This window comes from Vicugna pacos, chromosome 2, assembly GCF_048564905.1.
Source record: "Vicugna pacos chromosome 2, VicPac4, whole genome shotgun sequence".
Taxonomy (NCBI): domain Eukaryota; kingdom Metazoa; phylum Chordata; class Mammalia; order Artiodactyla; family Camelidae; genus Vicugna; species Vicugna pacos.
Genome location: NC_132988.1, coordinates 69,133,464 through 69,158,127, shown reverse-complemented (window position 1 = coordinate 69,158,127; position 24,664 = coordinate 69,133,464). Strand labels below are relative to the sequence as shown.

At 40.6% G+C, this 24,664-nt stretch overlaps 1 protein-coding gene across 4 annotated transcripts in view; it reads right to left on the bottom strand.

The window, feature by feature from the left end:
- Positions 1-24,664, bottom strand: part of SLC4A4 (solute carrier family 4 member 4) — a 314,261-nt gene that overhangs the window by 133,933 nt on the left and 155,664 nt on the right. For all 4 annotated transcript variants that reach the window (XM_072941127.1, XM_072941141.1, XM_072941149.1 and 1 more), the window contains exon 7: positions 1,934-2,010. In XM_072941127.1, coding sequence (XP_072797228.1) covers positions 1,934-2,010 — 77 coding nt within the window. The remainder of the gene's footprint in view (positions 1-1,933; positions 2,011-24,664) is intronic.

Genomic DNA, 24,664 nt, shown 5'->3' with positions numbered 1-24,664 from the left:
GCTATAGAGGAGATCATGGGTCAGTTACAAAGCTTCTCTTCAAATTTCTTGGTGGGAACAAAGAACAGAGTTTCGTCCTCTCTGGGGGTTAACTATGACTATTATATTAGATAAACGAAGATGGACAGTTGCTCTTACAATGATATACTCATCAACCTCATTCTCTGGTTTTGAAAACAAAAAAGAACAAAACTCTTGAACTGAGTCTTCCCGGTTTCATCTTCAAGTGAACTTCAATGAATGTGATACATCAGTGACAGGCAACAGAGTCTGGTTTTAAGGACCAAATCACACAGGTTTCACAGCAAAAGCAACACCCCGAATCATCATGTTCCAACCTACTTCTTCTAACACTGGAATCACAACCTTATGTAATACACTTCTTAAGCCATCAAATTTCTTTGGCATACGCCCAGATTTGAAGACACCCAAGAAGGTAAGAAATCTTTCTCGGAATTTACCACCCGCTACTGACAAAATCCTGACAAGAGAAGAACTGTCCCCAGTAAAAGAAGCCTTCCAGACATTTCAGAAGAAGTGTTAGCCAGGTATTTCTAACTCTGCCTTATCCAAAATCAAGGACCCTGGCCAACCTCATAATCGGAATGGTACTTGGCAAATATTGTATAGAGCCAAAATGTACAAAATTGTTTTGAGGGAAATTCTCAACAAGTCCTAGGGGACTGAGTTTTCCCTTTTCACGACTGGTATGAATGTACCAGTGTAGCCAGTATTTAAGTGATCTTCTCCCACATCATCAGGTAGGCCAGTGGTAGGAGAGGGCCATCCCTACCAGCATTTAGAAGGCAAGAATTAATCTCAGTGCAGAAGGGGGAGGTAATTAGGCAGAAACAAAGCAGAGTCTCTCTTCTGGGAAACACATGTAAGTTAAGATGGGAAAGATAACACCAGATGTCAGAGAATCTTAAAAAGTCAGGGAATTCTGAATGTTACGTAACTTGGTAAGAAGCCGTTATACACTTTTGATCCAGGGGAGAGATATAAGGGCAATAATATAAAAAGTGTATTGAGTTGGGAGAAAATGGAAACAGGATTAATTCCAAAGTCTTTTCTAGCAATCTGTTCTGAGATGATGAAGGCCCCATTAGGGGGCTGCTGGTGAGAAGGAGAAGGAAGAAAGAATCAAAAGCCACCTCACAAGAAGGAACATAATTTCACCTTTCCTGTGCTTTTTAGAATTCATCAATGTCTAAAAATCTCTGTCAGTTAAAGAGGAACATTGTGGAAAATAAGGCTTCACTGCCTTACGGATATATAATTCAGATTTCTTTATTTATTCAGGTAGAATTTTCAGTCAGTTAGTGCAAATAACTCTTTTCATCTTTTAATGTAAAGTGCAAAATTTATACCTACTCCCCATTTTCTGCTAATGTCAAGCCCAGATACCCAACCCAACTGGGAAAGCGGCCCAGTTTCTACCACACTCTTTATAAAGGAGAGCAAATTGAGATTCAAACCCTAATTGTTTTCCATTTCAAATAGGCTGCTTACTATGTCTTTTAATACAGAAACAAATACACAACAATAGCTTTGCCTGAAGTGTCCCCCCAACGTTAGCAATTGCCAACATTTCCTAGCCCTCAACAGTTTGCCAAAGCACTTTGTTCATAAATTATCTTATTTAATCCTCACAGTCAACCTGAGGTAGGAATTATCATCACTACCTTAAAGCTGAGAGAACTGTAGCTCCAAGATTTAAACGCCCAAGTGAATACACTGTTCAGAGCTGGAGTCAAGACTAATTCTTATCTTCTAAACTTCAAGTCCCTTCCCCCAGAGAAAGGGAAAAAGAACCCATCTACCCATACTGGTTCAGTTCAGGTCAGGGGACCGTCATTTCTAACCTCTCCCCAGCACCTTCCAGGTATACATTTAGTCTCGCAGTTCAAAGAAGCAAGAATTCTTTGCTTACCTGGTCTTTCTCTGGTTTATCAGAAATGTCATTCAGACTGGAAGAAGTCAGATTCCTGTGAGTCATGGCGGGGCTACCTGGAAAAACAGAAGTGAAGCCTCATTAACGACTTCTCATCAAAAACACACAGGCTCTGGCTGCACACTTCATGAAGACCAGCAGATGAGGATGGGGATGGGGATGGTGCTTCAGCTACATTAGGAGTCTCCTGAAGAGTTGGAAAGTTAGGGTAGAGTGCTAACACGGTTAAATGAAAAATGCATAAAATCTCATACACCTTGTTTAAGTCTTACTTCCTGGTTCTATTTCAAGATAAGTTAAACTTTAAAAGAAACATGTAAAACAATATGCATTAAAAATAAATTTACTCCTAGTTCTGGTTTGCCTCTTGTTTTAGCCCTTCATAGACATCCTGGTCTACCCATTTCTACTGCCCAGAGAGATGGGCTCTTTCCTCTCGTCTGAAGAGCCCGCCCCACAGTAAAAGGCCGGGACCTCCTCTCCCCCAGCCTCTGCAGTCCTTCCCAGGGCACCCCTTGCTCAGATCGACCCCCAGAGCCATCTGCATTCCATCCTCTGGCTAACACTTTGCTCAACAGTATTTCTTGTTAGTGGACACCTGATTCAGAATCCCCACTCTTTGCCTCACAGCAGTGTTATCACAGCCCCCCTTACTTCCTGTGTTCCCATGTGCCAGACTAAAATTAAGGTACCCCTTCTTTCCCCCTTAACATGCCAAACTTCTTATCCAAGGCCAGGGATGGATTTCATCAGCAATACTCCACAGGAACCAAGCTCCCCGGCAGTGGAGCTGCTGTAGGTAAAGTCCATGGGCAATCCATCCCGTGACTTCGACATGGTTATTTGAGAGCACGGAGGAAGGAGATCAAGGAAAAGGAGAGACTATTTTCAAGCAGACTGGTTAATAAACAGAATACTGAGCTTTCATTCTGCAGTTGGACCTGAAATTTCTAGGCTCACTAAGCAAAAGAGTAACTTTTCAAAGCCAGGGTGTTTGACCCGCCCCTGGAGGACACTGAGTAATGTGTTCACCATCTAATCCTCAGAGATCTGACTCAGGCTGGTCTTCGCATCAAGAGGACAAGGGTTGAAAAAACAAGCACCCAAGTTCGAACACAGCTTCACACTTGCTTCCACATAATTCTTTAGATTACAGACTTCTCTTCCTTCAGACCGAAACCTCAACACATAATTTTACAAAAGACTAAAATCAACCCCTAATAATTTAATGTCTATGTAACAGCAGTTCTTTAAATAATATAATTGTTTTTAACTACTAGATCAATTTTCTTGAGCTGGCAAAACAGAATATTTTCCACTCTGCTGCATTTCATTGAATAAGCATGGCCTAGCTCTCCTAAACCCTTTACCTGGTGAGATGTTTTATTTCAGGAAAATTTGAGTACAGGGCATTTTTCAAGGGAAAGTAACATCTGAAAAACTGCTCTGTGAGCAAAATTAAAAGGACCTCTTTGAAAGCCACATTTTCTTCTCTGAACTGCCTACCAGGTTGCTAGTGTCCACTCAAGACAAAAGGCACCAAGGTACAAACACGAATGCCCCCAAATAACGCTGGGCTTGAAGCTAATGGGAGACAGTGAGTGCATACGATTTTGTACTTTACATTAAAAAGCAAAATCAGTTTTTTAGATTAAATGGGTGAAAATTCTCCCTGAATAAGTAAAGAAATCTGAACTGTATTTTCTTAAAGCAATGAAGTCTTAGCAATCGTAATCATAAATTAATGGCAGTTTATGTAAATGAATAGATAAGACTGATTTCTAATATCAAGTCAATTCTATGTAAGCAGCAACACTGAAATGAATTTGAAAGCAGCTTTTCACTAAGTAATTGAAATTTCCTGGGCAATAGTCTAAGTTCACTGATTTGCTTTGGAAATTCTTTGTAAATACTGCAGTGGTACATGTCAACCCAAGCACCGTCCTAACTGCTGCAAAATCTGAACAGGTAGAAGCCAAATGAGTAAGGTTTCCACTATAGTGGTAATCCTGACTGATGTCACAACTTTTCCAAGAAACCTCATATACAGTCTCAATATTTCTCTCATTTCTGAAAGACAGTTACAGCGTAGCTATCTGTATTTGTACTCCATGGAGGGAGCAGAGAACAGCATGAGGCCAAGGCAGATACAGGAACCAGATGGGGAAGAGGAGGCCTGTGTTAAGAAATAATCAGATCTATTGTCCCTCCCAACTTTATCTGATTCTCATTAATAGAAGTAATATTAACACCTTCACTGATGTTTAACTTTGTAATACACTGAAGGAATTCAGAAGTCAACACTTCTGGGTAAACCTTAAGCAAGATGATCAGCATTCTCACATCTCTTCCCACCTCCCTCCCTAGCAAACTCTCCACCCCTCCCCTCTAATGCCCTGAACCAGAGACAAATGCTTCCCAATGTTCTGAATCAGTGGTTCCCAAAGTGCGGTTCCCAGAGCAGCAGCAGCAGCAGCAGCAGCCGGTGAGCACATGATAAAAATGCAAATTCTTGGGACTCACCGCAGACCAACTATATCCAACTCAGCAATGGGGGTTTTAACAAACCTTCAAAATGATTTTAAAGTAAGCTAAAGTTGGAGAGCCACTGCTCTAAATAAACCAGTTATCTTAACCAGAGGGTATGTCCTAGTGTGTCCTTGCTCCCAACTATGATACTGCAAGCACATTATGAAATTAGCATCCCTGCCACATATCCACACACCAAAAGATCATATGTGGTCTTTCCTCTAAATCCTCACCTATGCAATCAAATAAATACATTACTCTGTTTTCAAAACTCACTGTTTAATCAGCCTTTTCCAGAAACATATCACCCAACTCAAAGAAGACAAGGACAAGCGCCAAGAGGTTACAAACCAAATTCTCTCTGGGAATCAGAAATTTCTGTGTGGCACGTCAGCAAACCTGGGATGCTGTTGCACAACAGGTCCCTGACAACGTCCTACTGTGGATATTTTGCACTTAACAGTCAATAAGACACACTGGCAGAGTAAATCAGTGCTTTCTCTTTAGAGTTTAGGCTGATGATGTAGACTCATTATACTGCAATCCTGAGCGAGTTGGGGTGGCAGGGGAAAATGTCACCTTGCACAAAAAAGGTGAAATACAAGACTACCCAAAAGTATGCTACTCCTTGTGCAGGTAATGATTCCTCTACTCAAAGCTACCACTAGCAGACCTTTTCTGTCTAAAAACCCAGGTCATATGAATGTCTCATAACTGCTCTTGGTCCAAAGAAACTTTGTTTTTTTTCAGTTTGATTTTTAAAAAAAGAAGAAAAAGAAAAAGAACCAGCCTCAAGTGTACAATCATAATTAATTTCCATACCACTGTATTTTGGCCTTAAGAAAAAGAAAGCTTTGGAGAATCACATTTTCAAGCAGTTTCACACAATCAAAAACAATTTCATTTTCAAAGTACTCACTTGGCAGGTACATCCTGTCTTCTCTAAAAATTAATTGCATTCTGTACTAAGTTTGAAAATCACTGTTAGTCTTTTTAGCACACATGTAGCAATGCATAAAGTCCTTTGCAATTGTATCTACTAGATACAATAAAGAGGGGTAAGGAGAATGTATAGCAAAGGATGACGGTGATACTCATATTTGTACATATTAGATAAAAATGTAAACACACATGTAACACAATGACACATAAGCTGACCCCTCACCTCATACCAGTATAATGAGCCTACACACCGTTCTCTGTACCCTCACTGACTCACTCATACTCTCTTCCCCCTCTATTGACATAATAAATCTACTAGAAAATGTTCATATCTAAGATGAGGGGTCAACTAATCTTTCTGAGTACTAAGTACTTTAATTTTCATTATTTTACTTAATCCTCATAAAAACACTCTGAGATTAGTATTATTATTTTTAACACTTTATACATAAGCAAAAGGAACTTCAAGGAGGTTAAGTGCATGATCACACAGCAAGTGGTAAAGCTAACATTTAACTCTGGATCTCTGAATACCAATCCCACTGCCTCTGAGGAAAAAAGAAAACGGGTTCTCTATGTTATTTACATAAGTAAACACATATACGTCATCATTTCTAATGAAGAGAAAATATAATGTACAACCACAAGGAATACATTCTATTCCATGCCAATTCCATGTAATATAATTTCATGAAGGATGTTTAAGACAGAAATGTTCTCGGTTTCCAATTTAGCTCTCCTCAAAGATGAAGTCTGCATTTCTTTACTTTTTTATTTTCATAAAGAAAATAAAAGGAGAAAAATATTGAACTCTCAGCTATTCTGCCACTGTGATTGAAAAGGAGCCCCCAAACCAGAGCTCTGTGGCAGACAAGGAAGGATGCTAAAAGCAATAGCCATAAAATGCATAATGCATAAAAGCAATAATGCCACATGCTTCTGCATGTCCTAATTCACAGCCATAGGCAAGCATTTGTAACATTCCACAAGGTACATACAGCCAATTCTCCATTATATCCATTTTGGTTTCCCCCCTTTCAAGTTACTCCAACTGCAGTTTCTTCCCATTTAAACCACTAACAACGGGAAGATAATGGGACAAGGGGAATGAATCAGTTGGGACACTCACAAGAGTCTGACTGAGATAGACTAGAAGGAATGGCTGAGATAAGCTTGGATTTTGTCAGATGGCAACAGACCATTGAGAGCTGTCCCCACCAGAAATAAAAAAAAAGCCAAGCATGTCATCACAACCTCCAACCCATTCTCATTACCCACCTCCAAGTAAATAAGAAATATTTAAAATGTAAATATGAGACTAAGGAAAGCCTAAAATATTGTCAGGAGGAGCTCTTTGAAGGAATGTCATAACTAAGAGAAAATCAATTTGGATATTTTTGCTGGTTTCAATTTTAATTATTTTGTTCAGAGGATTTCTGCTGTTTGTTTGTGCATGATTTAATATAATGTAAACTCCAAGAGCCCAAAGCCAAGGTCATTGGTTTGTCCTGTTCACAGTCATAGCCTCGGAGCTTGGCACTAGTGGCCCTTAATAAACACTTGTGAATGAATGGATAATAGCAACTGAATATCATTTTACTTCCATTTGGGGTGACTACTAAAAACACTACTGTTCAAAGTCGATTTCCTACAGCAGGAGATGCTGTGTGCACACTCCAAGAACCTTCAGACTTGGAGAGCCTCAGAGTAACAAGGAAGAAAGAAGTGTGTAGCTGGCCCAGAACTAACAAAATGGTAAGACCTTGCCAAGCTGGCTAAAGCCCCATCAGTCAGCAGTGGGAACAGAGCAAAGAAGCAATGAAAGGGGAAAGGAGAAACACTTGTGGACACGAGAATGAGAGGGAAAGTAAGGGAAGGGGTCAGAACCTCAGCGAAAGGGAAGGAGAGCCTTGGGTAGAGGAGAGTCTGAGGGAACTGAAGTAGCTCAAAGAATGCGATTGCCTGGGAAAGTAAAGCAAGTTTGGAAGAAGGAAGAAGAAAGACATCAAAAGATCCAGATAACTACAAAGCATGTGAGTCAAGTTCTAGCCAAAAGCTGAAGTCATCTCTAACGTATGGGGCCAGGATAACGGAGCAGACATCCTTATGAGAGAGCTGGCAGTGTGCAGAGGCCAGACAGGAGCGTGGCAAACACAAAGACTATTCTCTCTTTTAAAGACCATTCTCTATCCTTTTGAGGCCTCTGCTGTCCACATGACCCTTTGTAATCGGCCCATCCTCAACTTCCTTGACCCTGTTCCCTCCTGTTTTTGAATTTTCTGAACTAGCCTGTGGGCTTTACCCCAGATTCAGTGTTAGGGCTTGGACATCTCAATGTCAAATACACAAGGTTCATCTCTTCTAAGTCTTTTTAAAATTTTAACCAGCAAAAGCCAAATGCTCTAACCATAGTGACTCCCATTCTAATAATGTTGCACTGGACAATTAATTTTTATTATGATCTAAATTAGGTAGCTTAATTTTTTTAAGGCATTTCATTCTCTTCTTGCACATGTGCATGCACACACCCACAAATACGACATTTAAAAAATCTCTACACAGCTGAGGAAACGTTCAGAAACAAACAGGTACTAGAAAATGTACTGAAACAGGTAAAACCCCATAAAGGACTCCAGCGAATCTGCAGTCCTTGCGATTATACATAGTATTCGTGACTGTAGGGTAGTTCTTTCTGTGTCTCACCTGCGTGTAAGTCCACACACACGTGCACACACACACACACACAATAAAAATCTATAAACCAAAAGTTACTATGTCTAAAGAATAGAGGTGGAAGTATATAAAATAATTTGTGACCTTATCTCATGAAAGTAGGAAAAAAAAAAAAAGAAAAAGAACTGGGCTATGCTCTCCAGTAAAAAAGATAAGTGAGAAAAACCAACGGAAGATTATGACTGAAGGAAATGAACATCTCACTGCCTTCTTTCCAAAAAGCACTAGTCCAGAGAGATTTTACTAAATGCTCTTATGCCAAAGTTGAGGAATTTGAATAGGTCCCTGCAGCCACACCATTCCAAGCACATGTACCAGTGTCTGATTTGCTAAGTTGAACTTACACTCTCGTATCTATTATTTTGATACCATATCCAAGATACGGTAAAATTTCACAAACTCAGATTACTGGAGCTATCTCTGAACTGATCAAGTGTCTAAATTTAAAATAATTTAAGAAGGCTACCAATTCAACTTAGTATATGACTTGGCCTATAAGTCCCCGGGGAAAAATAAACAAAACAAACCACACATACACACAAAAAAAAATCCAGCCCTTCATGTAAATGAATCATCATGCAACTTCACAACACCAAGAATGAAAAGAGGATCCTAAAATTTTCCATCTAGAGAGAAAAGAAGTAAGAGTTACACTTTGGAATTCTCTTAGGCAACACAAATGGAAGAAGAGAATGGAACTTGCTTTCAAAGTTCTAGAAGAAAATTTTTTTCAACCTACAATTCTCTACTCATCCAAATTACCAATCAAGTGTGAAAAAATAATTAGAAATTTTCGGGGAAAAAAAACAAAAAATCAACTTTTACATGTCCTTTCATGCAAAGTCACTTGAAACGTGGTTTAGCAAAATGAAAAAATAAACTGAGGAAAAGAGATACGTGGCGTCCACCTCAGGAGACCAATTAAAGTCAGTGCCAGAGCAGCAGCTGTGCCACAGGGGAAGGGCACAGCCGTGTCTTACAGAGCAGGAGGGTGGTCCAGGGGAGAGAGGAGCCAGCGAGGAGGGAGCACCTGGGCCAAGGAAGTATCTATAGGGTTTATTAGTGTCGTTGAGGTACTGAACGAGCTCGGGAATACAGTAACAATAGGTAATTTGGGGGGAAAAATGCAATTTACAACTCCAGGTTACAAAAACTATGTAAGAAAGAAAATGTGATTATAACCATTACACAGCTTTAGACTATATTTATATAGTCTTAATACTATAAATACTATTTATGAACTTCTGACTTTAGAGAAAACTGATAGAGAAAGCACAGAATGAATGGATAGAGACAAGAATGTAAACCTAATCAATACTGACAATAAACAGAAGTACCAGTGACAGAAATCTGGAAGTGGAAGTGGCAGGGACAGAGGCAAGGGACGGTAGGGAAGCCAATATCCTTTTCTGACACAGTAAGAAGTCAAAAGATCCCGCCCATACTTCCTACAAAAAGAAATAAATATAGGTTTATTACCTAAAATTACAAATGTAATTAATAATGGAACTAAGAATAGTGCTGGAAATGTTATTTGGAGGAAGGAGACGTGTTCAAAATCGGTAAAATCTTTTCTAGCAAAGAAAAAATTAAAAGATGAAGCAAAGGAGTTTGCTCTTCATTAGAAGTCCTTCTGTGCTCTTCAACTTCATAACCATTTGCACGTAATACTTTAATAAAAACATAATACATATGTCTATTTATCCTATAATAAAGTTAATTAATTAAGCTACTATTATTATTTTAAGTCCCTGAGATTAAGCTGAAACATTACAGACTAGTAGCAATCTTGGGAGTTTTAATTAAATCAAAATTTCAATACAAACATGGAGATCAAGATTTTAAAAGAGGTTAAAGTCAATTTTTAAGTAGTTTTAAAAACATGCTCCATGAAACAATATTTACACTATTTTTTTAAATTATGGCAAGGGAAATTTTTCCTGAAGGCTCTGTCAGAATTATCAAATTCACCTCAATAGCTTTAGTCACCCAAATCCCTTGTACATGAAAAGCATATGCAGGGAGAAAAAAAAGGATGTCCATAAAAGTAAGCCATTTAACAGACGCACAGATCCTACATCTGCAGCCAAATAAATATATAGATATGGATGTCAATACCACTGCTGATGTAGATTTAGTTTATTAGCTTTATATATGGAGACAGAGATAGATATAAAGGTTTAAAAGAATAACAGACACACTCTCTGGGCCGCCAGCTACAAACGGAGCTGCTCCTGGTTTATGGCTCACAAGCTGTGACCTGGAGAAAAGCTAGTTAAATTGGCTTCCTAGTGCAGTAACTCCTCATGGTCTTGCTGATGCACATCCAACTAGCTGATAGACATTGGGCAACCAGTGGTCACAGATCACCCACAGCTCAGACAGCAGCCTCCAGGAAAGGAGGGAGCAAGGATCTCTGGGCCCATCATGTCCCTGTCACCTAAGTGGTCCTGAAAAGTATCCACATTTGAGTGTCCAAGCCAGCGCAAAAGCAGGGTGTGTAACAGAGAAGAAACCTGATGCCATATTGGGTCTGTTCCTCTAAGCTTTGTGCTCTGTTGCCTGTGCTTAGTCATGCTGGCTCTGCACCTTTGTCTAGTCAAACAGGTAAAGAACGTTGCCTATAGCCTGAAGTGTACATAATAGCAATGTCAAGGCTCTGCCCCCCAGGCTGGACCTTCAAAAGCCTAACACTTTTCATTCACGTAGAGATAAAATGTTGCAGAACAGAAAATAACATTTGTCTTGCTGAAGGTTTACAGGGACATCCTGACCAGACCTATGTGGACAGCTGTAAGAACAAAGGATTACCACGTCCCCTCCAGAGTCTGGCCAGCACCAAGAGGTCTGCAACAACCAACCACACCCACTTCCCAATTAGAATAAAAGAAGCCTGAACTCTAACTCGGGTAAGATGGTTCTTTGGAACACTGGTTCCCTATCTTCTCTGTGTGCTGGCTTTCTGAATAAAGCTGCTACTCCTTGCCCCAACACCTCGTCTCTCGACTTACTGGTTTGCTGCACACCCAGCAGCATGAGTTTGGAGCGGTAGCAGGCGCATCACCTCTCCCAGAGTGCGCTGGCTCATACACTCACTTTCTCTGCCTTGGAGAGGTTTATTACACAGTTCAGCCAAAGTGACATCTAGGTCCCAAATGGTGAAACAACTCTGACATATCAAGTAATCCTGCAGTCCCTCCGGGGAATTCTGGCCAGAACTAGGATGGGCCCAGAATTTCCTTCCTACTGAAAAGCTCAAGTTGAACTGAATGCTTGCAGTTCTGAGTTGACACTGTCTCATCCAAAATCTCATCTAGTCATCTCATTCTAAGAAATCCCAAGGGTAAGAGTATTTAACTCCATGACACAGACCTGCATGGCACCAAGTGCCAGGGCCATGATTTTTCTGACTGGTGGGTGGGGTGTATGGGGTGGTGGCTTGCAATTTGCCTCTCTCAGATGAACCTAATGGGTCTATGAGGAGAAATATAAAAGGAACCCAAGAGATAACTTATGTTAGCATGGTATCATGAGAAGAAGACAAAAGTAGAGTAAGAAAACTTTATGAAATAAAATAATCATCCTTTACAGGATTGCTGTAAGGATTAAGCAAGGAAACACATGAGCAAGTGTCCTGCACAGATGTTCAATGTTAGTTTCTTCTCTTTCCCTTTGGCGTATAATCACATGCATAAATCTTCTCTGACTTCAAGATCTTTAGAAAACCGTGAACTACAATTGCCATGATAGGATCTTACCATTTCCAATTTTCCAGCCTACAGAGGTGAGTTCAGAGAACTGGGAGGTTGAATTGGGGAGCTGGAATTATCTGAGCTGACTCAAGAAATGAGGACCGAGGCTCAGCTATTACTCATCACACTGAGGCTATGCGGTGACTTCAGGCAAACAAAAGTTAGAGAGCTTTGAACAAAAGTGTTGGATGTCCTACTGAGTGCAGAGGTCATCAGTAATTAGTTGACAAACCTGTGTAATAGGTACCTAACTTACCTATGTATATTATAAGAAGTTCTTTAGGTAATCGCTAATGTTTGCTGAGGACAATGTGATCTGAATTTATTCTAGCAACTGTCATTCTGATTTGAGGGCAATATATGCTTTTCTATATTTACTTCTGAAGTGGTATGGAGTGTGCACTGGATGGGAAAAAAGACAGTGGTAAAATACATGAAGGTCTGCAAAACAACAGAAGATGCAGAGACTCTAAGAATACTTCACCAGGTCTAGTTAGACTGTTTAAAGATTGCCTAAATCAGTGGGCAAAGGTACTTTCTAGAAAATCCATTTTCTGCTGAACCAAGATGAAGAGGGGAAAAAAGCAGTGGAAGAGAAAGAAACTGTATAAGTAATAATCTGAACCAGCATCAAAACGTTAGCTTCAGAAATTCCTCCAGCACAGTACTACTAGAAATTTCTCACAAGTTACACATTATCTCTTGAGCAGGAAGATAATATAGAGAGTATAATAAGTTTAAATATCCCACAGGGTAGATAGTCTGGAAGGCTGGGTATGTTATTAGAGCTGAGGCTCGAGAGTCACAGAGTTAAAGGACACTGAGAACACAACCAATTTTTATCCCAAGCAGTTTTTCTCCTCGAACAACAGACAGAGCTAGTCTCCTGAGGTCGGGTTCCATACTTTTGATGACAGGAAACTTGCCACTAAATGAAATGATCTGTTTTACTGTAATAGAGCTCATTCTCACATGGAGAAAACTGCCTCAGTTTCCCAGGTAAGTCGTAGCATCTGGATGGACCAAGAGATTAGGAGATGCCAACCAAAGCACACACCTGCTTAGAAAGAGCTGGCTTTCACTTAACTACACAGAACTTCTTAGAATGTACGTTCTCCTATGTCCCCAGGCCTAACTAAGGATTTTCATAAGCAGAAGCACTTACTTTTTACCCTTTACAATTCTCCAGCCCTGGGGAATTGGTCCCTGCAGCCCTCCCTCCCTCCCAAGAGGCTGGTAAACAAAGGTCCCTTGATGAGAAAGCCCTGCATCCTCAGACAGGACGGATGGGACTCCATCCATCCCTGCCAGCAGGGCCCGAACCTGGATTAGTCATTGATCCTTCTGAAAAATCACTGAAATTTCATGAATCATTGAATCATGAAAATAAAAATTACATTCAAATCCTTATCTTAACAACAGGAGTCCAAGTCAATATCTTATTCCTTAAAATGCTCACCTACAGGGCCTGGTTCTGTTCTTTGAAACCTCAAAGCAAAGTTTCCTTTCCTCTATGTGTTTGTGTTAAGCCAGCTCTCATGAACCAACTATGACGCCCTTTCTCCAATTCCGCTAATCAACACTCCGATGGCCGAGGCAGGCGTCTCTCTATCTGATCACCTCCTGGGTGGTCTCCAGGTCCTCATTCTCCACCTTCAGTGTGACCCACTCTTCTCCACAAGCACTTCCCACTCTGCTCAAGAGATCCAGCTTCTCACAAACATCTCTCCCCTTGGTATAAACAAGTCTACCTGGTAGGTCTCTGAAATAGGTGTCTGCCTTGCTCATTATATTTTCCCAGGACCAGCTGAGCACTAGCCACAGCGTGGTACTTAAAAATATTTAAGTGAATGAATGAATTGACCATTTGAATAAATTAATATAACACTTCAAAACTCTATCACTGCAACTGGATATAATAAAACTATCACCACTAAAAGGGGAAGGGACATTCCCAATTCAAGGTGATAATAATCATTCTTACTTAAGACAGTAATCACAAGGATCACTGAGATTACTATAAATTGTAATAACAACCTACACAGCCTAGGCCCCTAGCTGGTTAAGAGGAAATGCCCCTTTCTTTCAGGCTCTACACACTTCACTAGAAACAGAGACAAAATTTATTCAAAGATGTCTTTTGGAAATTGGGGAAATGATTCAACCTTGACAACCTACAGCAATCCTAAAATCCAGGCCCAGCTTAAGTGTGTGCCACAAGAATCGATTTTTAAAGGAAGACTTATACTGAGGGAAAAATTCATCATTATAATTGGATTTATCCTGTTCCTCCTCCTCAAAAAGGATGCTGATATTAGTCTCTCCAAGACATTCCCCTAACAAGACTGCTCTTTGATTTGTAACCATGGTTACCCTTGCAGAACCCATCACAGTGCATGGCTCTTTCTGAGGCAAAAGTTGAGCATGGCCCAGAACCATCTGTGTGCTCTGCGTGCTCCAGCTGTTCCCTGGAGGTGATAAGAATGGGCCTCAGAGAGTAGAACCATCCTAGAGAATCACCCTTTTGAATGCTGACTTGTGGCCTCTCATTGAGAAACACTAGGAATTTCATTTTCTAACTTGAAACACAAAAAACTCTGAGTCATCAGTGTCTATACCTCTTGTCATCAGACAAGAGCACTAACTGTGGCTAAAAGCAGGGAGACCCGAGGGCAGAGAGAATGAGAAGCAGAGAGGGAAATCAAAAGGAACCATGTCATCTGGAGTCTGCAAACCTGAGTTCAAACCCCGGTGCCCCATTCACTGAATGACCGCAAACAGTCCTCCTGCCAGACAGGCAAGGTTATAGTCATAGAACCACCTCAGATTCTCATCGCTTAAAACAACAGTGGTTCACTTCTCCCTCAGGATAATAACGTGCATATGGATTTGCTGGCGTTTTGCTTCTACCCCTCTGTCCTTGGACCAGGACCAAAAATGCATGGAGCAGCCTTCACTAGACATGCACTAGGGACGAACAACTCTAACTCCCTATTAGATCTGTTTCTTTAGCTCTAACCCTGTGCTCTACTTCCTGTGCTTAGTTCTACATGCTGGTTCTACACCTTTTGTAAAAGAATGTTGCCTATAGCCTGAAATATACAGGATGGCCCATTCTCAAGACTCTGACCTTTAAGGGTATAACACCTTTCCATTCATACAGAGATAAAAAGTTGCAGAACAGAGAATAACATTTGTCTTGTTGGAGGTTTACAGGAACATCATGACCTGACCTACGTGGACAGCTGCAAGAACAAAGGATTCTGACCAGTAAGTCTGGACAACCAACCACACCCTCTCCCCTATAAGAGGAGCCGGATTTCTGACTTGGGGAAGATGGTTCTCCAGAACGTTAGTCTGCCATCTTCTCTGTCTGCCGGCTTTCCAAATAAAGTCATTATTCCTTGCCCCAACATCTCATCTCTCAATTTACTGGCCTGTTGTGTGGCAAGCAGAATGAGTTTAGACTCGGTAACAGACGTACTGATGGTTTGAGAGAAAAGAAACTAGTGAAGCACGTACTTGCTCTTGAAGCTTTCCCTGGGGATGATATCCATCAGTTCTCGTGTATCATTGGCCAAAGAAAGTCATGTGGTCCACTGAACTTCATGTGGGTGAGGAGGAGGGTATTCATATATGCCCAGAAAAAAGAGACAACTGCAGAATTTGTGAACAACCCTCAAGTACTGTGGTAGCATAACCTCACTGAGCCTCAGTGATTTCATCTGTAACAAAAGGTCGGGGATGCTTACTTCATAGGATGTTTTGTGGGGATTAAATGGCACAGCACTTGGTTGAATAAATGACAGCTGGTAGTAGCTGAAGTTGCCTTAGTAGTGTTATCTCAACCATGGACAGAAAGATCTGGTGAGCAAGAAATGGAGGTCCTAGCCAAGGAATCCAACACCCAAATTCTACCACTATTAGCAGCCACAGAAAAGCAGCAGAGCTCCCCCATGCCAGAGAGGCTGGTTAGGTTGGGGATGAAGACTATGATCTAACAAATTCAAAAACCATTCCTGCTTGAGGTTTGCATATTACCTCTCTTTTCAGTCTTTTCTCTCATTTTCAGGTTAAGGGTTCAATTAATCAGCAAATATTCACAAAGTGTCTGTGTATCAGGCAATACATTAGCTCCTGAGTAAGAAATAAATTACAGTTTTCTCCAAAAGAACCCCAATCTATGCAAGAAGAACCACAATCCATGGCCTGTTAACAGCCCCACACACCACCAGCACCCCTCACCAAAAAAAAAAAAAAGTCAAAGAAAACTAAGCCATACAAATAAGGAAATGTAGATGAATTTGAGAAGAGTACCAAATAGTCAAAAACAAAAATGAAACTACCTATTGTTCAGAAGGTTTGTCTCAGGCAAATGGATACCACACATTCTGGTTAAGCAGATTGCTACATATTCTTTCCTTTCTTATTTGCTTTCAGATTAACCAGGTTCCTAAAGATGATAAGCACATATCTTGTCCATTATACCCTAGTGGGGACAAAGGAGATACAAGTGTGACTGACAGTGCATGATTAGCAAATAATTTACCCATAGCAAGAGCTGGGTGGATGAATGAGTCCAGCCCAACATTTACTGAACATCCACTAAGTGTGCGACACTGCACTTGGCAGAGGGGATTCAAAGATGAGGGGGATGTGGTTCAGGCTCTTTGAGCACTTTGCCAACCATGAAGGAAACATACTTGTACTATGGTATGATGGTAACGTAATGGTGGGGAGTATGAGAGCAGAAATGAGGCACTTTGGTGGGATGGAGGGAAAAGAGCGAAATGAAGAAGAGTCTTCTGGAGAAAATAAGAGCTTCAAGGATAGGTTAAACTCAGTCAGGTCAAGTGGGAGTAGCTGCAACAGCATGAATAAGGAATAGAGAGATTGAAAGGCATGGAGTCTAGCTATATGAAAATCCAAATTCTTGTAGCTTGTCGTACTAAAGTGGAAATGTGAAGAGATGATTAGAGAGTTAAGCAAAGACCAAGTCAAGGAACATCACACAGGTTAGAGAACCTGGGCTTGATCTTTTTTATTTTTTAATTGACGTATAGTCAGTTTACAATGTGGTGTTAATTTCTGGTGTACACTATAGTGATTCAGTTATACACACACACATATATATATATTCCTTTTCATATTCTTTTTCATTATAGGCTATTATAAGACACTGAATATAGTTAACTGGCTACAAAGCCTGGGCTTGAGTGTACAAAGGACAGGGGGTTACCATGAAAGGTTTCTGACCAAAGGGAGTGCTATGTTTGGCATCTGTTACTTAGAAAGGTCCTTCTGGCAGTTGTGAAAGATGGACTTCAAGGAGTAAGAATGAAGGCTGGGAAAATGGGAAAATAATGAAATAGTTCCCACAAGAGATAACGAGGATCTGGATCCTAAGTAGACTAGCAGCTGTAATGGAGAGTCAGGGAAAGGCCAGGATGAACAGGAAGGGAAACAGAAGAAGGGCACGGAGGCCAGAGGACAAGGAGGGGTACAAGATGACAGGGGCTTCTGGCCTGCCAGGGGATGGGTGAGGGGCTACCGGAGCGGGGGACGCATTCAGAGGAGTAGAATTGGGATCTGAATTACCAGGACAACTCTACACCATAAACATTCAGTGTACCACAGAAAGAAAAGCCGTTATTTCTGAAGATTCTGCCAGTAATTTTCATCAAAGTAAAATTCTACTGCTTGCTGCCAAGAAGAAATTTCATTATTACCTTTGAAATTGATATCTGTAGCTAGAATATTACATTTGCTTTTCCTCCAATCTCTCTCACTCACATGTGCACAGACATACTAATTCGAGTAGTTAGATCTCCAGTGGTCTCCGAGAATTAAATCCAGACATTGTTTGGTCTAATAAGAGTGGTTTACTGTATATTTGCCTGAGAGATCCTCCATCAGTTTCAAATTAATCTAGTCCACCTCCTGTCAAACCACGGCCCCAGTGGTTTTTCAGTAGACCTTGAATTGGTAACCCCAGTCCTCCCTGACTATGAGAAAAGCTCTCTCCCTCCATCTGGAAGAGTACCCAGGAGGAGAGTATTTTCTGCACACTCGCCTTGCATAGCTGACATTGCTCTATGCATTGCCCAGAAAGGCACACTCCAAAGTCAAAGCTATAATTCCTGTTATAACTGGATGGTAGTCATTGGTGTTGTCCGCCAAATGTTTCTGAAATTCCACCCTTTGGGCACATGGTAGGATAACAGTTCTTTGGAGTTAGGTGTGGATATATGATTCACTTTGGCAAATGAAATGTAAGTGAAAGAATGTGTCATTGCTGGGCAGAAGTTATCAAGGCAACCTGTGAGTCACCGTAACTCTTCTTCATGGTACAATGACTGTGGAAGCATGAACCCAGATAAGGCTTCCACCAGCCTGGATCCTGCCTAACGGTGATGAGCACAGCTCCCTGCACTTCCACATTAAACATGAAAGAGTATGAGAAAGAAACCTCTGTGGTGTGAACTGAGATGTTTGGGGTTGTTAGGCAATTAAGTAAGTGGAGGCACCAGGTAGATGAGGTGGAGGAGAGAGAGGGTGGTCCGGAAGATGGTTGTATGCCCACCTTCAGCATAGCAGCTTTACTTCCTCTAAAAGAGTGCCAGCAAGAAACCAGTTAAAACTGGACTGCCGTGAATGTGTGGCAGTGACAAGAACCTGAACAGACAAGACCCAGTGCTCATTGTAATGTACTTAGCATTGAAGTGTAGGCTCCCCCTTCACGGGCTTTTCTGTCTTCATCACAGGTAAGGACATGTGCAAAGGGGGATGGGCATGACTAAGCACTCCAGGGGATAGAGCCGTCAATCAATCAAGAGACCATCTCTAAGTGAGGGTATAAGACAGGAGGGACCAAGAAAGACCAAGGCTGCCATTCTCTCTTGGATCAGTCCATCTCCTGCTCTTACAGGTGTGCTTTTGCTTTACTAATGAAATTTTTAACTACACAATGCCTTTGTCTCCCGTCTGAATTCTTCTCTTTTGGGCAAGACAAGAACTGAGGCCTTCCTCTCTTGGAGTAACAGGGCTAGTTGTCACTGTAGCAAAATCCAGCCTATCTTGACTACTAGCTGTCATGAAAGCAGCAAAGAAAGATGGTCAGGAAGACCAGCTCTTCTTACCCCCACAGATCATCCTCACTCTACTATGTTTCATCAGCGTTCTCTTGGGTAGGGGTGGGTGGGATAAACCAGGAGTTTGGAATTAACAGATAAAAACTACTATATATAAAATTGATAAACAGCAAAGTCCTACTATACAGCACAGGGAACTACATTCAACATCTTGTAATAAACTATAATGAAAAATAATGTGTGTGTATATATATACACACACACACACATACACACACAAACTCTCTATGCTATACACCAGAAACTAACACAACATTGTAAATCAACTATCCTTCAATAACAAATAAATAAATAATGTCACACACACATAGTAGACATCATTTCTTAGTGGTTCTTACTCAGTCTTCCCTTTCATACTTTCAAGTATTATCACTGAGCTTTATTTAATGTTACATTTGAATCATTTGGTTCTGTTATTCATTCATTTACCATTTGTTGATTTACTACTATTTACTAGGCACAACGGAGCAGCAGTTGTCAAAGTTTTGGTTTCAGGCTACCTTTACACACTTAAAAATTAAGAGTGTTTTTCTGGTTTAGGAATTAAAACTGAAGTTTAAAAAATATTTATTAATTTAAAATAACATAATAAGCCAATTACTTGTTAGCATTAGTAATATATTTTATGAAAAATAACAATTTTCCAAAACTAAAAATTGGCAAAAAAAGAATGGCATTGTTTCACATTTTTTACAAACGTCTTGACTGTATGGATTAATGTAAAATACAGCTGGATTTTCATGTCTGCGCCTGTGTTCAATTTGCTGCAATATATTGTTTTGGTTGAATGATACAAAGAATAATACAAAGACCTTCCAAACCCTCTAAAAGGATCTCAGGGCTATCCAGGGGTCCCCAGTCCCCACTCTGAGAATCAGTTCTGTATTCCAAGGGTCAGAAAACTTTTTCAATAAAAGGGCAATTAGTAAATATGTTAGGTTTTATGGGTCATACGATCTCTGTTGCAACTATTCAATTCTACCATTGCAGCAGGAAAGCAACCACAGACAATACGCAAATTAATAAGCATGGCTGTGTTCCAATAAAATTCTGTTTACAAAACCAAGTTGCAGTATCTCAGATTTGGACCATAGGTCGTGATCATCCATCTCTGTGATAGAGGACACCTACCTCAATTAGACACGGGTCCTGCCTTTAAAAAATGTATAGTTAGTAGAGTAAGACATGTACCCACACACTGCAACACAAAGCAGAATGAGATAAACGTCATGTGAGGAGACAAAAAAAGTGTGTTCAGAGTTCAAGGTCAGTAGAGAGTATCTCAAGCTGGGAAGGTTTCAAGGAGAACCTTGGACCTTGAAGGATTGGCAGAATTTTGACAGAAAGTTTCAGGAGGAAGGAGAGTATTGCAAGTGGAGAGAACGTTCAGGGCAAAGGCACCAACAGAGAGAAGCACTGAGTAAATTCAAGTAATGGTAAGTTGCTGCTGAAATGTAGTGTAGATAAAGGGAAATACAGTAGCATGACATGCTGCTTACAGGACACTGTGTAATGGGTCTTGACTGGCAGGCCCAGGGGTCTGGATGTGGTCTGGGACACACTAAGATGCCACGGACCATTTCCACGTGAGGGGGTAGCGTATCAGCTGGGTCTGATAAGATTAACTGGAAGGCAAGATGCAGGGTGCATTTGCATATGCCCAACTATAGGCAATGACCCCAGGGAACAGGCTATTAGATCAGACCAAGCAAGAGGAAATAAAGACCCGAACAAAAGCAATGACAGTACGACTAGAAAGGAGACTGAGGCAAGCAACCTATCAGAGGTGACATTTAACAAACTGAGCCTTCACTGCGGCTGGAGGGGAAGAGAGAATGCATAGCCAATGACTCTGAGGTTCCAAGTCTGAAAAAGAGGAGAAAGACAGTGAAAGCCTGAAAGGTCAGGAAAAGGGACAGACCTGCTGATGAGAAGAGTTCGACGGTGACCATATTCCACGTATCACCATTCTGCCAAGCACCAGCCTGAATGCTCACAAATCCCAAGCTCTCCTTGTTGGGGGAGGAAAAACCTCAATTTTATAATTCCACAGATGGTCGAAGTTTTTCAAAATCTGTGCCTCTTAAGATCTCCTCCAAGTCCCTAGTACTCTGAAATACAACAGAATTTCTAAGTTTTTATTCCTTTTCCACCTTGATTCTTTCTATTAATAACTTTGAGAGCCAGCATGTATTCTAGCCCACTGTAAATACCGTATTAAATATCAGTGAAACAACTAGTGGGCCCTTTTTCAGCAGCTCAGGATAAATAGTAACTAACACCCCCCCTTTTTTAAGACTGCCTGTATTTGAAGAAGAATGTTATAATTTATTCCTGGATATGACATAAGTTTTCTGAATGTCTTATGTTAACTAAAAAGTCTGGAGGTTGATGTCAGGTTGCTGAAAGATTTCATTTCCTACAGTCTTTTGAAAAATTTTGAGTATGAAAAGCTATAGTGAGAGAATTTTGAAAGTTACTTGGATTTCCTTTTTGCCTTTTAAAAGGCCCAAAATGTATATGAGAATACAATAAATGACCCAAATAATATTGCCAATCAAGAAACTTTCATCTTGAACATAGGGATGGAAGGTGAAATGCTTGGAACCAAGATGAAAATAAATGTTCTATATTTGCCAGTTGTCTAAAGAGAGCTGGGGTGTCATGGTTATTTTGCACTCCAAAGGTAGGTTTAAATGGATCCCCAAAACTAAAGTGAGAATATGATAACAAAGCAGAATTCTAAAGGAGTCTTGGCCCATGATAAATAATCTAAAAATCTCCTAGTGAAACACATCTTCACAGACGGCCATAGCAGGCATGAAAGGGGCAGAAACTGGAATTGTTGAGCTTCTGTAAACCCCGTCACTCTTTTCTATGACCGCTTTCCGATCACCTCCCTGGTCACCAGCTCAAAACCTGAGGCACCCTGGATGTCTTCCTCTTTCTCTCCTGACATTCAACTAGTGCCGAGTCCTGCAGAAGCCATCTCTGTAACATATCTTGCAATACCCTCTCCTTTCCATTCCCTAGTCACAGTCCCAGATCTTCATTCTCTCCAACTGGTCTCCTACAGCCCCTTCCTAACTCTCTCCCCTGCCTCCAGCCTTTCCCCCTTCTATCCCATTCAAAACCCCCAGGAGACTAACTTCCCTAATACACAATTCTGATTGTGCTATCTCCATGCCAAAAAACTTTCAAAGACCTTCCACGAAACAGCTCAATGATTTCGCCACCATAGCAGCCACATGTTCTGGTCCTAAGCCCTCTCTGCTAATGCAATGTGTCACCTGACTACCTCCCACAAACTCTTCTCTATTCTCAACAACCCGGTTGCTTACATACTTTTCTCTCAGCCTCGAGTCACCTTTCAATGTCTCGTCCTGCTTTTACCACCATCTCCGCGTGTGTAGAGGGACAGCCCACCCTTTATGGCCCACTGAAAAGTCTACCTCCCCTAAGAAGAATTATTCTCCCAATTCTCTTTTTATGTTCCACTATCCACTTTTCTATAAGCATTTTCAGAGACTATAACGTATGCTGCTATGTTACACACACTGCAGACGAACAGGTCTGTCCTCACACTCTGTCGGTGGCACCTCCATTGATTGCCTCTCTTCCAGTATTGTCAGCTGTGAATTTCCCTTGTCTCTTTCTCTCCAATTGGACGATGGAACTAGAAGCGTAAGAGCACTGGGAATATTTGTTGACTCTGAACCTGTTAAAGTGAACTCTCTGGGTTCACCACTTTTCTGAAGAAGTTCCAAAACTTTTTAAGAAAACTCTACAGCCAGGGAAAACTGTAATTTTTATTTAGTCAGCAAACTGTCCAACAGTTGAAAGACTTTGAATTGATTAACTCCGGAAATGCCTAAAAAGAAATAAAACATTTGTTTTCCTAAAGCAGAAAAGTCCCACTTACATTCTTTAAGTTATAATGAACATTAACTGTGTAACCTGGCTGGAAGATGAAACAAGAATCCACAGAATTATACTGCGGTTTCATTTTTTTATAAAACAGTATTATCTAATATTAATACTTAGGATAGTAATAACATCAAACACTGGATACGTACCTACGAAACACTGAACTGGACCAGAAGGTCCCTGCCTAGTAGATGTACAAATTAGACAGAAAGACACAGCACAACGTAAAGCAAAGACAGATGCCTGAATGCGCAGAAGATGGCAGGTAAAAAAAAAACCCTAAATCTCATTTTCTTTTTTGAAGTTCAGACCTAAGAGTCTGAAGCAGCTGATTTCAGCCACCAGTAACTGCAAAAGGACACAAGTGTTTTCTAAGGACTCAGGACGTGGGCTGTTAGACGTCAAGCTGAATTCACAGGTAAGTGCTCCGAGTGTCTACCAAGATAGGGAACGCTCCCCTGCTCTAATAATGGCAAAGCATTTAGGTGGGTATTAACTTGTCCTGAAAAGTAGAGGTAAAAGCTTGTCTTTTGTTCTCAGTGGCCCAGGCTGGTTTTAGACCTGCCGGGAGATCTGTAAGAGGAAATGATTTTTGGTTTTGTTCCAACTTCTAATTCAACACCTTGGCAGCATTTGAAATGGATAAGAGCTGTGAGCTCACATCTGCCTCAGGTGACAACTAAGATAAGAAGTGCACAATGTAGAAATGATGGACGCTGACTCCCCCAAAAGCAACTTTAAATTTAGCTTTTTAAAGGTGCTTAGTTACTTCAAGTTAACACTAAGCCTGAAAATATCTCGCTAAGAATACTGAAAGATTAAATTAATGGAACTTTGTTCACAAACCTGTCTTTTAGGTGATATTTTGGGCAGCATTTGTGAAAACGAATTCCATGTTAACTATCAGAATAAACTGATAACAAAATTCATCAGATTGTGATAAGCAGAAATATGGGGAAATAATTTTTGCAGGTCAACAATGATCACTTCTGGTTAAGAGTTACTGTGGCCAAGAGGGACCCTTATGAAAACTGGGATGTTGGTTGCTTCTGATGAAATGATGAAGTGTCAAGGTTTAATAAATATTTACTGTACAACTCCCATGTTTCAAGTACCTACATCTCCTGGAAAAGGTGTGAGATACGGTGAGATGCAAAAGTGTAAGATACGGCTCCAGACCTAAAGGAGCTTTTTTATATAGTTGAAATGAAAAAATACAAAAAATGAAACATCAGATGGCAACATAAAATAATATATAATAAATCCTCAACTGAGAGGCACAGACAATAGGAACTATGGAATTTTAAGACCTGAAAAGATCTTTTGTGTTTATGAGGACTACTTCATAAAGGAGATGGGGCTTCCTTTGGGACCTACTGAATGGTTCTGGATAGACATAATTAAGAAGGTGTTCTTGGAAGGGCAGAGGAACAAAGTAAGGCACTGAGGTGGAGCTTCCCGCAGTATAAGTCAAAAGGAAAAGGACAAGCTGGTAAGACTAGAGACTCCCACCAAGAAGAGATGAAAATAAGGCTGAATAGGTACATAGAACCAGCAGGATGTAATGCCACTTTGCACATCTTGGTTATTTTACATGTGTATATTACATTTATTGAACTGATGTGGTAGGTAATAGGGACCCTGGGAGAGGTGACTGAGATTACACATCAAAGCTG